Source organism: Chionomys nivalis, chromosome 22 (assembly GCF_950005125.1).
Source record: "Chionomys nivalis chromosome 22, mChiNiv1.1, whole genome shotgun sequence".
Taxonomy (NCBI): domain Eukaryota; kingdom Metazoa; phylum Chordata; class Mammalia; order Rodentia; family Cricetidae; genus Chionomys; species Chionomys nivalis.
In genome coordinates, this window is record NC_080107.1 from 15,999,107 (window position 1) to 16,015,130 (window position 16,024).

Consider the following 16,024-nt stretch of genomic DNA (forward strand, 5'->3'; position numbering starts at 1 on the left):
CTCCTGTGGATATTGGCTCGCCTTGCAACAGACAGCAACTTACAGAGGGATTTGGTGGTGCACCTCAAATCAGCTAAACTTGACCAAATACTAGAAGCTCTACTTTGGAAGAGGGGAGGCGCCTCCTTGGGACGTGAGGCATCCCTACCCTAGCGCCCGCGGCCAGAAACGGAAACCACTAGCTGCGCTCAAGTGAGTGGAGTGATGAAATCAAGGCTACCAGGGGAGGAAGCTCACCGACTTAACTGGTGATAAGCGGCCGGGCCCCGTGAGGAAGCCACGCGGTCCCATCGTGGTCCCCTCCGCATCCCTGGCTTTGAACCACGCGGAGAAGCAGGGGAGCCGCGTCAGGGGCGGGGGGAAGTGCGGCTCAGATTTCGCAAGGTTACCCCCACCCCCCCGTCTGTGGGCTCCGGGTACCGGGTGGCCGCGGCGCGGGGCCGCGCAGAGCCGAACGCGGCGGGGCTGGGCAGAAGGCGCGCGGGCTGCGGAGGAGTTGCGGGGCGCGCGCCCGGCCGGCTCGCCCGCCGCTCACCTGGAGTGCTCAGGTAGGACCTGGGCGGGGCGCGGGGCTGGCGCGCAGGCGCGGGATCCGGCCTCGCCCCTGCCGACGTCGCCGGCGGGAGCTCACCTGGGAGACTCGCAGAGGAAGAGGAGCCTTGGCCGCCGCCTCGCCTGGCAACGCGGGAGGCCCGGCGGGCAGGCAGGAAGCGGCGGCGGCGGAGGAGTTGAACCGAACGGCCCACGCGAGTCCCAGCCACCCGAGTCGCCCGCGCCGCCACCTGCACTTGGCTCCGGGCCGGCGGGCAGCGCCCCCGGCCGGCCACCGCTTCCCGCCGCCTGCCCTGCCCACCTGCCAGGTAAGCCGGCTTGGAGCCGGCGGGGACCCGCGATCCGGGAGAGGGACAAGCTGCGGGACGGCCCCCCGAAGCTGCCCGCGGCCGGTTGAACCCGGTCTCGAGAGCGGGTTTCAGTTGCCCTCCTTCGGGAGCGGGAGAAGCCGGCGGGGACACGGGTCACTCCTGTCGCCGATGCCCCTCGGCTTCCCCGGGGGCAAAGCTCCAACCCGAGTGCTCTACCCGGACCGAAAGTCCCTCTGACCCCGGGCTGGTCCTCGGGAAGGCGGATCTCAGGCGGAGGCGCTGCGCAAGGCTCGCCAACTTGGGTTAGCAGGTTGCCTGCCCGCTCCCGGGTACCTAGTGGGGCCAAACCCACGACGGGGAGGATTGTGGCTGTGCCGGGCAACTTTCCCCGCCAACCCCCAGACAGTCCCAGACTGGAAACCGCGGTAGCCCCGAGCCATCTCGAAGCTTTCCGACTGGTTTGGAAGGCGCTCCGTGGTCGGGACGCGGGCATTCGCGCTCTGCACTTTCCGGGTGCACTTTCGGAGCCAGAGCTGCGCCCACTTTCCGGTTGAAGGTAGCAGAGTCCAGGTCTTCGTGGCAGGAGGAAATAGAGCTGCGGTTCACCAGCTGCACACCCTCCTCTTAGAGGACCTGTTGACTTAAGGACCAGTGTATCTCGGATCTGGTGTGCCTGTGGCATATGACTCAAAGGTTCAAAAAAAAACTTTGTTTCAGCATCCTGCCACGTCTGAACCTGGGAGTGCCAAGCCCGAATTCCTGTCTACCTAATTAGGATTTTCGGAAGCCTAAAAATTAAGGTTAAAACTGCTCTTACCATAGACTTAATTCCTTCCTTCTGTTTTGGGGATTGAATCAAGTTACCCCTTCCCTCTTTTTCTGATTTATTTTTAAGGAACATGTTACTAACATGACATGTCTTTGTAGTTACACTACATAATGAACATATGAATTCGAATCCTTTGTTAAAATTCAGAAAGTTACATTTGCGCTTCAGAGTTTCTGTGTTGTGAGAAAATCTGTAGTCTAACCAACTAACTTCAGAGTTTGTTTCTTAGGCATCTAAGTTCAAGGCCGAACCCTATAATTATTTCTTTTTAACCTTTACCATTATCTGAACCTAACATGCAGGTTAGTTGAAACATTCTGGGCAATATATTACTACCAAGCATTTTTTCACACATTTTTAACCAACATATTTTTCATAGAAAAAAAATTAATAATAAATAGTAATTCCACTCTCTAGGTGTGTTTAGTTCTGCCTTTACTCATTTTTAAAATATATATTTAGATTGTATGCTTAACTTAAAATGCTTTAGGCTATACAGATGGACTTTTTATGAGGTGCAATTAAATCTTAAAAAAAAAAATCATAGCAGCACATAATAGTTAATTCAAGCAAGGCTTTTTAAGAGCCTCACCTACCTTTAAGAAGGTCTTGTCTCCATAGTGAGAAATTGATGCACTAAGTGCTGTTTGAACACTATTAGTTTTCACTGGCTCTTGGGCAGGTTTTATCAGACTATCTTGACTCTAATTTTAGGGGAAAAAATGTAGCATGTTTTTGTTAGTTGCAATAGCAATGCGGCCTTGGTTTCTGTCTGTAAAGTATTGGGGGAAAATGATTTCATCCCCTAAGCTCATGAAGCCTTAAGAACATTCTTCGTCTTCCCTTCTTGTCTTGGTTGTCCAGTCAAGCCATCCCAATTGACTAGCAGGAGCCCCGAGGGGTGTCCTGTCATGCCACAAGTGCTAGCGATGGCCCTGTTGTGGTGGCTTTTGTATCATGACATCTCTCCACTTTTGTCACTCATCACAAGATGCTGATCTTCTCTTTCATGCAGCCTGTAAGGGCTTCATAATGATAGGGTGGTCCATTGTCCTGGGTCCAGCTCTGATTTCCTCTCTTCTCCACCTTGCTCTGCGGAGTCTCCGGGAGGCCGGCATGCGTTCCCCTGGCTGAGAATTTCACGTGTGTGTTGAGGGGCCATATGGGCTGGAATTTTTAATCCCTTTTTGGTATTTCAGAGACACTGTTATTTTTTGAGCCAGTTTGGACGATATTAGCCAGTTCTGATCTTTTATTATATTGGCTGGAACCGTATTTTATAAGGCATAGACCCAATGTCTTCCCTGCACTTGCAATAATCTAGACGTTTGGTTTCAAGCACACTTCCTTAATACCAGTGCTGCAAAAACATTTTTTTAAACCCACAGTCCTCTAATTTGAAATATTCTGTTTCAACTCAACACATTGGCAAGGGTGTATGTACATACAAGAAATGAGTTTCACAAAACAATATCTAGCCTTGCGACACAGATGCTTTTTTAAAAAGATGCATTAATATACTAGATTGATTTCATGTCAGCTAATGGATGGTACCTGTAATGGTAAAAGTGTCCTCTGATTATGTGTTAAGGCTCATTGTTCTAAAGGTTCTCTCTCTCTCTCTCTCTCTCTCTCTCTCTCTCTCTCTCTCACACACACACACACACACACACACACACACACACAGAGTTCATTAAATCATATTGCGCTCCTTATTTCATGGTTAGTTTGAGGCTCTAGCATATCGACACTGGATAACCTCTCAGACATCAGGAGCTACACAGAATCTCGTTGTATATTATTATACTTTAAATGGGTTCCCCTGCTGTGGTGTATGTAGAGATGGGATGAAAACTAGAAATGTTTTGTGAGGACATTTTGATGGTAACAATTGTCAAGTGAAAGTTTGAGAAAAGTAATTCTGTCATTCTTCCACCCCTGGTGCTAATTTTATTATAAGTTTTATGACTGAGTTAGACTTAGGGATTATGAAAAAATATTTACTAGGGAATGCATAGTCTAATTTACTATTTTATATATGTATTATATATATATATATTCTGTTAATAGTTTATCATTTATTGGGAAACAGGTATAAGAGATGAATTACAGGACTCACTTCCTCTCCATAAAAGACTAGATTCAGAAATTAGACTAAAGGGCTGGAGGTATGGCTCAACAGATAAGAAAACATCCAGTTCCTAGCACTGTGATAGCCATTCACAACAAACTTACACCAATTACAAGGGACCTAACGCCCCCTTCTGGTCTCTGTGGGCACTGCACACATATACTCAGGCAAAGCACCTGTACACAGTAATAAATCAGTAAGTTAGATTAAGACTAGGGGTGTTTAAATATAGAACTCGGGAGACAGAGGTATGTCTGAGGCTAATCTAGTCTACATAGTGAGTTCCAGGCCAGCCAGAGCTACATAGCTGAGACCTCATATTAAAACAAAAACAAAAACACACACACACATACACACACAAAAAAAAGATTAGATCCCTAAGTGATTTGTAGGGATATAGTCCTGGGCAGTCTGATTGGAGATAATGTTTTCAAAGACACTCTTAACTTTACCCCACCTTTGCATTCTTGGTGGAAATAGCTGTTCGCCTGAAGAAAATATTTCTGCATTTTATATTTGGGGAATGGCTAATACCAGATGCATTCATTTCTCTGGTCCACAGAGCATAGTAATACATTTGGAATAAACAAATCACTTATTAGTCTAAAAGCTGACCAAGAAGAAAGGAGTGTTTTCTGTTACCTATCCACTTATGCATCTGGTTAGTACAGTATAATTAGTATTATATAATTTGGGTGATTCTTAGCATAATTAATGTGCTGTTAATGACAACATTGAATTTAATCAGTTCCAGCAATGGCCGGAGACCAAAGTACTTTAATTTCTGGTAAAAACACAGGCAAATAAGACTCAGAATTCTGGGTCATTAGTGGCTACTGATAACTAGACAGAAGCCTTCCTGAGTCATTCTCTGAATTGGGCTTGTAATTCTGTCACATTTTTCCCATCCTTGTTTGAGTTTCAAACTGTGTAAACTAATTTGTTCATCTGTATGATGGCCTGCTGGGTGTCTCTAACTTATCATCCCAATAACTGGAGATTACACATGTGTAGTCATCACGCCACAAGCAAAAAGAAAAAAAGATAAGAAAGGAAAGTTTCACTTCCTGTAGTCCATCTATAGGTATTAGAAATCTTATCATGTCGTCTTACCCACAAAACTTCGTGTGACTCATTTGTTAGCCAAACTTGAGCAAGTGAACTGTCAGGAAACTGCCAAACTGCCATCTACACCACCAGTAGGATGGATCTTGCTGCAGAAATAGTGCTGGCTTTGATTAGATAGCACTGCCCTTGGCTGTGATGGGGAGCAGCATTACGTTAGGTATATGAACCATGTCACTATCCTAACTTTCCAAAACATTCTGATGTTGAAACACATCCGGCTCAAGAGATTGGGAGGAATAGACTATGGACCTATGGTGTTATCTGAGAATCAGACCACAAATACAGAGTTGTTTTTAACCGTGTCTAACCGGCCTCCACAGTAATTATCATATGAGGATTTGTGCCCCTCCAAAATACATATGTAGACATCTAATTCCATGTGTGTTGGTGTTAAGATATAAGAGCTGCCAGCTATGGTGTTATAGTACCCTGGGAGCACAGACAGGCAGATCTCTGTGAGTTTCAGGCCAGGCTGTCTTACCTAGCAAGCCACAGGCTGGCCAAGGCTGCGTAGTTTAGACCCACCTCAAAACAAGACCCAGGCCTTTGGAAGGTGATTGGGTTGTGAGGGTTGTGCCTTCCCGGGGCTAGGAGAGCTGGAATGCTGTCAGCTTTTGGTAATTCCCCTAAGCGGATGCACCTAGGACAAGTGTGTCATCTGTGGGAATGGTCCCTCTCTGTGCATTGATCTGCTAGGGCCTCAACCTTAAACCTCCTAGAACGTGGGCAGTTAATTTTGTTTTATAAATGAGCTGGGGCAGAGTACTTTGTTGTGGCCGTCTCAGACTAGCACAGCAACCGTCCGCTCACTCACTCTGCCCAACATTTTTACTGGTTTCTCACCACTAAAACTCCTCCCCTGTTTCTCCCTTTAGCAGGGAATTAACAGCTCTTGTCTAGGCTACCACACTTACTTCCTATCTGAATCTTAGTGTGTCCTCTTGCCGTCCTCAAATCCACCCTCGGCAGAACCCCTAAGGCGGTGATTCAAAACAAATGAAAATCATAAACTGGAACTACTTTCTTCTCTGAGCAGAGTGCATCTCAAGTTTTCTGTAGCTCTCAGGTCTCACCAGATTGGACGTTACTGGTGGGTCTGCTTCTGCACCTGTTTGGGTGCGCGGGCACAAACATCGTTTGGATGGTTCGCGAAACATGCAGCCATTTTCTGCAAGCCAAGCCTGGAGTATGAAGCAGTGAGTTGATGTGGCTGGGAGGGTGGCATGGTGGTAGAGTACTTTCCTCTGGGGGGAGGAGGGGCATTAGGAAATGACCAGCAATATGAGAGAGGCGTTTCACTGAACTTGCTTTTTTAACTTAGGTTGCTATTATGCCCATCTCATTCCTTTGAATTCTGTTATTTGGGGACTTTGTGTGCAAAGATTCAGTTTTCAAAAGTGAAAGGTTAACTTTGTGGTTGAAAGACCATGCAGCTTTTGCTTATAAATACTTCCCAATCGAGGACATTACTCCTGGTGAGACAGTATAAGAGGGCAGGTTTTACCTGAGTAAAGTATGGTTAGGCTAAACCGAAAGTAGAGCGTGGAGACAGAAAGTAAAGAAAGGGGGCCTTGATATTAGGTGTTTTCCTTTAAAATGTCTATCATGACCAAACTCTCTTAATTTTATCTTTTAAATGCACATTTTCCAAATCTATGCATTTTTTTTTCTCCAGGCCCGTTAGACCATCATCTCTTACCTAGACTTTTGCGATGGCCAGATGGCCAGCCTTTCCAAACTACTTCTGACTTCTTTCTGGTTTGTTCTTCACACTACATTCAGAATGAGAGTTTTCAAAATACTTGGCCACAGTGACCCCTTCTCAAAACCCTTCCACGCCCTTAGGGTAAGACAAACCCTTTAATGTGGCCTAAAGTCTGGGCATGACTCAGCGGCTGCCACCCCACCCCCTCCTGCCTGCTTCTCTGGCAACCTCTTTGACTGCCAGGTTCTTCTTGCCTCTAAGTCATTGCCAAGTGTGATTCTTTCTGCCGGTAACAAGCACCTTCCTACCTTTGGGCCTGTCAGCTAATACTCAGCCTTCGAGTTCCAATCTGAGCTTCTTCATTTTTACCTCTATCTATAACTGGAATTTGTCTCTCTCTGGAATTTGCACTCCCCTCCCTTCCAATCACACACTAAATGTTAGCCTAAAGAAATAATGAGCTACTTGGTACCCGGCTATGTATTAACCTTTATAATGAATTTCCTCCCAGAAGAGGGTGGTCAGCTTTAATGTTTACCCCACAGGTTGAACTATCTTTTCAATTACTAACTGCTATTATATTTTTTATCATGTAATAATTCATATTTATTACCTTAGTAATTTCTGATCTTTGTTTACTGTTGCTCATTTGTCCAACATACTTTCAGCAATCTACATGTAACTCATTAAATTTTTTTCCAACCTAGAAATTTTTTTTAGTCTTAAATTGATTGTATCTATAGACAAAAAAAATCCACTTTTAGACATCTATCCTAAGGAAATAATAAGACTTATGAACACTGGGCACAACTGCTTGCACTCATGGATACGACATACAAACATTATATGTATCATCTACTGATGTAAGAAATTGATTAGAAGCTCTTTTTTTCTTTATTTTATTGAGCTCTACATTTTTCTCTGCTCCCCTCCCTTTCTCTCCCCACCCCTCCAACCCTCCCACATGGTCTCCATGCTCCCAATTTCCTCAGGAGATCTTGTCTTTTCAGCCTTCCCTTGCTATTAGATCCATGTATGAACTCATTAAATTTCCACAGCAACTTGTGAAGTATGTGCTGTTTTTCTCCATTCCTTTAGAGAAAGGGGGGAAAACCGAGAGGTTAGCGCATTCGCTGCCATCTAGACGGTTCATTCTTAGCTCTGAGAGCTAAGACACAGCCATGGAAGTCTGATTCTAACTCAAGGCTTCCATCTACCTTATGTGTGAGCAAAGAAAGTGAAGTGTGATTACTAAGTGAGTCACCACGGTGACAGCATCCAGTCAGGCATCCAGTCACCTGTCCCCCCTCTCTTTAGACGCCTCTATAGTGTTCTCCCTCGGAATGATACACAGGCAGTGCTGTCTCCCGGGTCAGGGTGTGGCACTATCTGTGGTCTTCTCATTATGGCAGATAAATATCTCCCCCACTCACACGTCCACCTCTGCTCTTCCTTCCTCCGCATCGAAGTCTCGGTTTTCGTTTGCGGTTTGATGTTTATTTATTATGGTTATATAGATACTGCTCACTATACATCCACCCAGGTCCATTGAGGTGGTTTTGTTTGGCGTTTGAAGCATGGTCTCATATATATAAGCCCCACTCGGCCTAGCGCTCGCTGTGCAGTCCAGGATGGACTCTCTTGCCTCCGGCTTCCCAGCACTCTGCCTGCCAATGTGTACCTCCACCCTCAGCTGGGTATTGGTGTTTATTTGTGTAAATATTTACACAAATAAATTTATTTTTTAAATTAGGTGTAATTTAAATTTATTTTTTAAATGAGGTGTAATCAGGTCTGGTCTGTAGTTGGCCAGGTTGGTCTCAAATGCTCGCAGCATAAGTTATCCGTCAGCCTCCGAATAGTTGAGACTTGCGGCGTGTGTCCTGTGGCTAGCTTAGAGAGTGCTTTTAACACTTTGTTAGTACCTAACTAATTTAAGGAAAATAGCTTGCCTGATTTTTCCATATATTAATTGGAGTCTGACTTCTTTATATGCCAAGACCTCTTTAGTTTTATGTAATCTAAACATTAGATTATTGGTACCTTCTCTCTTGTCTTCTTGTCCTGCTTGGAGCCATTGGTAATTGGGCCCGTTTTGAAACTTCTATTGGTGATCTTCCTTTGATGATATCTCTTCAGTTGCTATTTTTAAGATGATGTGACCAACCCTTCATACTTGTTGCTTCTCCTATTTTGTACAACATATCTTCCTGAGAAATGGTTTATAGCATTAAGAAAATCATTATTACCTTCGCACATTTCCTTCGTAATTTATTTTTGCTGTTAAGCTTTTCACGATGGTCGTCATCTGCAAACATAGCGTACAGTGTTTCTTTCATTGTTGCTGTCTGACACAGTTTTCCTTAGTCTAGTGCAGAGAGCTCATCAGCAACTTCCGTTCACCAAGCGAAGTGTCATCCTCAGCTCAGACTGAATCTTCTAGCCTCGCTATTAAATGGTTTGCTGAGTTCAGCTGCCTCTCAGGTCTTTTTTCCAAACCTCCATATCTCTTTTATCCATGTCTTGCTCACATTATTTTTAATAATCCCATAATTGCCTCTACCCTCCTATCTGAGCTCCTCTTTCTCCAAAAATAATGTATATCCTGCACAACTTATAATGCACATCCTGCACAACTTATAATGTATATCCTGCACAGCTTTCCAGGGCAATCACTTTAGCTTTCAGTTTTGGTTAACATACTGCTTAAAATCCACCAGGGCCTCACCCATTGCTTAGGGAATTAAGTTTAAATCCCGCAGGATTATGGACCCTCCCTATTTGGAGCTTGTCATTCAGCACAGGAATCCTCAGCCTCCCTGTGTGGCAGCTGACTGCTTGTGGCCTTCAGGAAAACCGCCCTGAGGTCAGCTATTGAAGGAGCAGTTATGTTTTAGGCTGAGACTGCTTTATGTCCAACGTAAACTTATAACAAAGGAAGTTTTGATTGCTAAAGCACGAGGCGAGGGTGATACTGGTGCCCTGGAGAAAATTGAAGCAGCAGGCAAAGCTATTTTATGTTTCCTATTAGGCTCTTTTGCCACCTGACCTTAAAAATGCTGTGAATGATTTGAAGATGGATGTGATTGTGTTACAGCCAGGTTGGTAGAGCTAGGGAGGGAGGGAGGAAGGGGAAATTTGCTATGTTGAGATTCACGTCTTTTAGGAGTTTTAGAGCAAGGGTTGGAATACACAGCCCCTGGGCCAAATTTGGTACACAATCTGCTTTTGCAAAATAATAATAATAATAGGAACATAGATATGCTTTATGCTTATTTATTTATGCATTGTCCTTTCCCCCCAGCATTGAGTAGTTGCAATAGAGGCCATGTGGTCTTGAAACAAAATAAAAAAAGGAAGGTGGGGAGGACGGGAGTGATTGACTCCTTATGAAAAGTTCACTGTTCCTTCTACAGGCTGGCGGGGCACTGAGATTCAGCCAGGAGTGGAGGGGAAGCCCCTAGAAAGGTGAAAGTAGCCGAGATGAGCGAGGAGGAGTCTTACTGTTCTTCCCTCTGTATCCCCATCCTTCAATACTCTTTGGCCTTCCACAGAAGATGAATGACCTGAAATGGCCTTCTCCTTAGGCGTTGTGTTCTACCCCTCCCTAACTGGGCTGGTTGATAAGACTTACTACCAGGTGCCCCGACACACCCCTCCAGCTACATCCCACTGGGTCATTCCCGTAGATGTTGTGAAATACATCCGTGAGTCGTGCCTTTGCACCTGTGGATAAAGCAGTCTGCGCTTGTTCTCTTCAGGTCATTGAGATCAGCTTCCTGATTTCAGTGCAGTTAATGGGATCCTGTTGCAGCCGAAGCAAAGAGGCAAACACACCTTAACCACCAAAGACAAAGTAGATACTTCTCCTGTAATGGAAGGTGGGGCTGTATAACCACCAGAAAGCCGTGCGTGCTGTCTACATCAGTCCTGGCAGCTGAGATGTTTTTGACAGATGCCTAGTGGTCACTAAGGACTGGAACAGATAAGCATCTTTTAGTTGTCAGAACTGAGAGCTTTCGTTTCAACTGTTTTCCAAACCTGTGTCAGTTCCCAGATCCAGTATCTTCCCTAGCTGTGCCAACAGCCGTTTTCCAAAGTATCCTGGGAAGCCCTGAGACTCTCGCACCAATTCTTAGAAACAGAAAGTATCAAATTAGCAACTCATCGTGGTGAAGTAGCAGAAGGAACTGCTGCCCTGTTAGACTTCCCTTCCTCAAGTTCTCCCTCCTCTGAGTGGGGGTGAGGGCAGGCGAGCCTTTAACACAAGGCTCTTTGGGTGACTGTCCCAAACAATAGCCCTTGGTCCCTTCCAGCTCATATCTGTGACTTCTTGTGGGGAATTGAAATGAAAGAGAAAGAAATCTCAGAACTGATTCCCAGAAGAGAATGCAGTTATGCTGCAGCACTGACAAGAGACAGCCACCGAATCCAGCCCTGCCCCATTGTTAGATGTCTGAGATGCCCTCCCCAAACGAGGAAATTCTTCCGACAGGTAGATACTGTGTTTGTCCACTGGGTTTAGAATGAGATGGCTGGGGATATCGATATTTATTGGTTGACTGGAAGTTACGATGCTTTGTGTGGCCATGGCCTTGAAAGAGCTGAGCCTTTAAGACTGGTGAGGCTGGAATTTGAGGCTGTGTATCTAAGCCTTTCAGAAGGGGCAGACCCTGCAGAGGTTTATCTCCTGTAAATACACCGAAGGGTTTTTCTCTTCAAGAGAAAGCTTTTACTGATGAAACGGAGTAAGGAACACACGCCATGGGCCATGAACGTCAGCCAGCACCCCTCCCCAGCTACCTGAGGGCTTTGTCCGTGGCTGTGAGTAGAACAGGAACGGAGACTGTCTCACCAGTTCTGCTGCTGCGGTCCTAATCTACGGAGAACAACACTGAGCCCTGTAGTGGACAGGAAAGGCTGGAGAGTCCAAGGGAAAGCTTTTACTGCTCACCAGCTTACTGTCTGTGTGCTTTAATTATTAGCCTGCCATGCAGTACTAGAGCAGAATCTCATAAGGGTTTGGCCTGCACCAACTGATGCCTTGTTCAGCCAGGCCAACAAAGTGCTTCAAGGACACTGAGCAGAACAGGGGCTTCCCCTCCTGGCTTCAGGGCTCTTGGTGAACATACTTATACCGCTGATCGACTCTTTCCATGGCTTGCTATAGTGCTAGGCCCCTACAGGGAACAGCTTTCCGAGAGCCAGCCTCCCCCACTCCATCCTGTTTACAGGACTTGACTTGGCCAGTAAGGCTGGATCCTTCTAGCCTAGGTAGCTGCTCCCCAAACTCTTTCCCAGACTCACACAAAGGCCTGAAACAATTGGTCATTTGTGGAGGTAGCTCTCTACCCTCTATCCCAGGCAACCAGCCCAGAGTTATCTTGGCCTCAGCTACACGTGAAGAAGTGAGCTTGACTTCAGAAGCCAGCATTGCCCCTCAGCAGCTACCTAGTCCCAGGAACCGGTTCCTCTCTGTGAGTAGCCTCTCCTAGGACTCCCCAAGGCAGGTTTCCGGCCAGTCTCAGAACTGGTACCTGCCTTATCTCTGTAGCCATCCTGCTCCTGTTCCTCTCTTAAATGTAATTAATTCTGTGGCTGGACTCTTAAGATTCCTCTCTACCTTCTGGTACCCTGGATAGTATCACTTTTACCAGGGCTGGGTTTTCCAATACATAAGATTGATTATGATCCTGCCTTAAAGTCATCAACCCCTAAGATAAGAAGAAAAGGGTAAATTCCGGAATCCCCAGAAGATGCGCAGGCCTTCTGTGATTTGGTTTCTCCCTGGTCTCCCCGCGTCATCTCCCGACATTTCCCACCTCGGCTCGGATCAGGCGGTGCCTTTTTTACTTCCAAGCCTTTAAGTATGCCAGTCTATCTCTCCTCTCCGTCTTGGCAATCTGCCTAAGAGTTTTTTATCTCTCAAGATTCTGTTCAGCTGTGTAAGTCACTCCTGGGCGCTTTCCTCTAAGACCTCTGCCAGCGTTTCGAGTCATATGACCCTGCTGTGCCCCTTGGCTTGCCCTATATTACTTTGACCCCTCAGCCTTTGTGCCCTGAGGGAAAGCATTGGAATGTTGTGGCCAAAGCATAGATTAGACAACTACACGGAGTGTTTAAAGACAGGTGGAAGCGCGTCTGGTCACCTTATTCTACCATGAAGCTCCTAAAGCTAGAAATGCCCAGAAAACATTGGGATCTCACTTTTATGGGCAACAGACATTATATCTGAGCTATCCTTGGGGGCCAGAGTTAATTTTTTTCCTTATTTTAAATTACATAATAGCATTGGAGCAAATGCCCAATAAAGTGTCCGAGTTAGTTTTCACTGTTACAAATGACATTTTCTTTAATTATTTTGTAGACTAGGGGACAACAAAACAGGCAGTGTTCCTTTCGTCACCACTGTTAATAGTTGGGAATAGCTTGGCATACTGAGCCCTTTTACGTTGTTATTATCTTATTTATTTAGGTATTTATTTGGGTTTTTCAGGACAGGGCTTCTTTGTGTAGCCTTGGCTGTCCTGGAACTCACTCTGTTGACCAGGCTGGCCTCAAACTCACAGAGATCCTCCTGCCTGTGCCTCCTGAGTGCTGAGTGCTAGGATTAAAGACATGCACCACCACCACCACCACCACCACCACCACCACCACCACCACCACCACCACCACCACCACCACCGAGTTTACACAATATATTTTCAAGGATCACAAAGAAACTCAACATCCAGCCTGATTCAGGCTGTCCTCAACTCATGCTGGTTCACTTCAGGGTCTAACGAACGCAGTGTTCTCGTCTCATGCTCAGTTGCAAGCAGCCCTTTCTCAGGCCAACTTCTGCCTTCAGATGCTGGAGGCCCAGAGACACCTCAAGCAAAGCCAACACAGTTCTCATTGTGCTGTTAGGTTTTGCATTTGCGCGAGTTATTGAAGTAGCTGGAAAAAGCAATGGCTTAACTTGATTGTAAGTTGTAAATTACCCTGCAGTAAGACGTGTAGCACTTCTGCCTTGACTCACAGCAATGCCCTGTGAGCAGATCTGGGAGAGAATGCCAGCCAACTTACAGGTGCAGCCTCTTGATCAGCTTGCTTAGCTGGAGAGGCGCTTCGCTAGTTAATGGCCAAGCACATGAAAAGAAGGTCACTGTTGAGGTTGTTTGGCAGTGCATGCCAGCATGACTTCCCTATGCATCTGCCCTGTTTATAATCCACTTCACGAAGGCCTCTGACCCCTTGCTGATCCCTTGGTTAGCAAGCTCAGATAATCCTTTTTGAAAATCTGAAAAATCTATTTGCAATGCAGCATTTTGTGTGTATCATATAGTAGTTGTTGACAGAGTGAACAAAATGTGCGGTGTGGTTTGGTTTGATTTGTTTTGTTTTGTTTTGTTTTCCTGGCAAGGAAGTTTTCATTTTTCAAAGGGCACAGTCAATCACAGTTAATGACCATAGGTATTTTCTTCTTAAAGTGTCATTTTGTTGATGGTGAAATGTCTACGTGTTCTTTAAGCTCTAAGAGGACATTGCAGCTCATGTTCAGTTGTTGGCTGAGGTAATGAATTGTACCCTGACTTTAGAAAAGAATCACTACTAACATCATCTGTCATCTCTGTTTGTAGGTATTACTATTTAAAGAAACCTTTTACCAGCAAATCTATGATACAAACTATAAGTAACAAAGAAAACCATAGCTGTTATCTGTCAAGTAACAAGTGCTTAATGCCAGAATGGCTCACCTAAAGCGACTAGTAAAATTGCACATTAAAAAACATTACTGCAAAAAGTTCTGGAAGCTTGGTGTGTTCATCTTTTGCTTTTTCGTCATTTTGATTTTAATGCAACGAGAAGTAAGCGTTCAATATTCCAAGGAGGAATCAAAGATGGAGAGAAACTTGAAAAACAAAAACAAAATGCTTGACTTCATGCTCGAAGCTGTAAACAATATCAAAGACGCAATGCCAAAGATGCAAATAGGAGCACCCGTCAAGCCGAGCATCGACATCCCCCAGAGACCCTGTCTGCAAGGGTACTACACAGCAGCCGAGCTGAAACCCGTCCTCGACCGCCCACCTCAGGATTCCAATGCACCTGGTGCTTCCGGCAAGCCTTTCAAAGTCACCCACCTCAGCCTGGAGGAGCAGAAGGAAAAAGAGCGCGGGGAGACCAAGCACTGCTTCAACGCCTTTGCCAGTGACAGGATTTCTTTACACCGTGACCTTGGACCTGACACCCGACCACCTGAGTATGTTGAAGAATATTCCCTTACTGTTTTTCATCAGGGTTTTCAAGGAAGAGGTGCTAATTCAGGCAGGCTCCTTAGGCACTCTGAAGCAAAACAGCAGCCAGTGCTGTTTGTTTGATGTCTCCTTTGATTTTCTTTATAATTATTGAGGCAGAGTATCCATAGCTCTTGCTGGTTTGGCAGTGGAGACAGGAAATGCACCTTCTGAATTAGAAAACCATGTTCTAGATCTGATGTATACTCAAGGGGAAATCCCCCCCCCCAAATGCTATAATTTCCTCATCCACTTAGGAACATTTGGACAGTTTTTATAGAAAATAGAGTAAGTGAAGGGATAGTTCTCAATTCTCTGATATGCTATGGAATAGAAATGTTTTTTAAACTGTGCCAAGATTTTGAAGCTATTAGGTAGTGTGTTGGCTTGTAAAGTATGTCACACACTCTGTGTACTGTCGAGACGTGATTAGATCTCAGAAGGCCTGGGTATGTAGACTTCCTTCTTAGAGAGGACGTTGCTACAACTCACTTCCACCTGCCAAGAGGCTCTGCTCGTGTGCTCTCATGTCTGTAGAATTAGAGGCAAATAGGCCTTCTGAAGTGATGTCATTTCTAATACTTGTCTCAACTATACAGAATCTTTCTCTGTGCCTTTAATTAAGCACTTTGTTACCTGTAAGGTGAGGTTTAAATACTGTATTTGAATTGCAAAGGGTGGGATGAATTCCTGAACTCTCGAACCATCCATGAGTTTTTAAGAACACAAGACAGGCAAACAGTAAGCAACTGGTGCCTACTACATATTTTGTTTTACTGTTTCTAACCGATTGCATCTGCACGCAGAGAGTTTTTACTAGATTTGCAACTGTGAATTCCTACTCTGACTACTTGCATCCCTGCAGGTTGAAGCTGCAGGGGAAGGATGATGTAACTCTATTCTAATCAGTGTGGTTCAAGATTAAGTTGCCCATCACTTCAGAGTAAATACAGGAAGAAACGGTTGCTCTATAAAATACCCTAGTGTTTCTGAAGATGGTTCTCTCTTTTATCAATAGATTCAGATGCAGTATTTCATTTTACTGATTCTGGGAAACTTGGTAACCGAAAAGCAGTCCCCATAAAAACT

The 16,024-nt window shown here is 45.2% G+C and overlaps 1 protein-coding gene across 2 annotated transcripts in view; it reads left to right on the plus strand.

The window, feature by feature from the left end:
- Window positions 1-253: 253 nt before the first annotated feature.
- The window catches only part of Galnt3 (polypeptide N-acetylgalactosaminyltransferase 3), a 34,982-nt gene continuing 19,211 nt past the window's right edge, over window positions 254-16,024 (plus strand). Inside the window, exons 1-2 of one of the 2 annotated variants that reach the window (XM_057755727.1) lie at window positions 254-860; window positions 14,279-14,901. In XM_057755727.1, the coding sequence (XP_057611710.1) occupies window positions 14,387-14,901 (515 nt within the window). In that variant the 5' untranslated portion in view covers window positions 254-860; window positions 14,279-14,386. Of the gene's footprint in view, window positions 861-1,564; window positions 1,664-14,278; window positions 14,902-16,024 lie in introns of those variants that run through there. The other variant, XM_057755728.1, reaches the window with a different exon arrangement.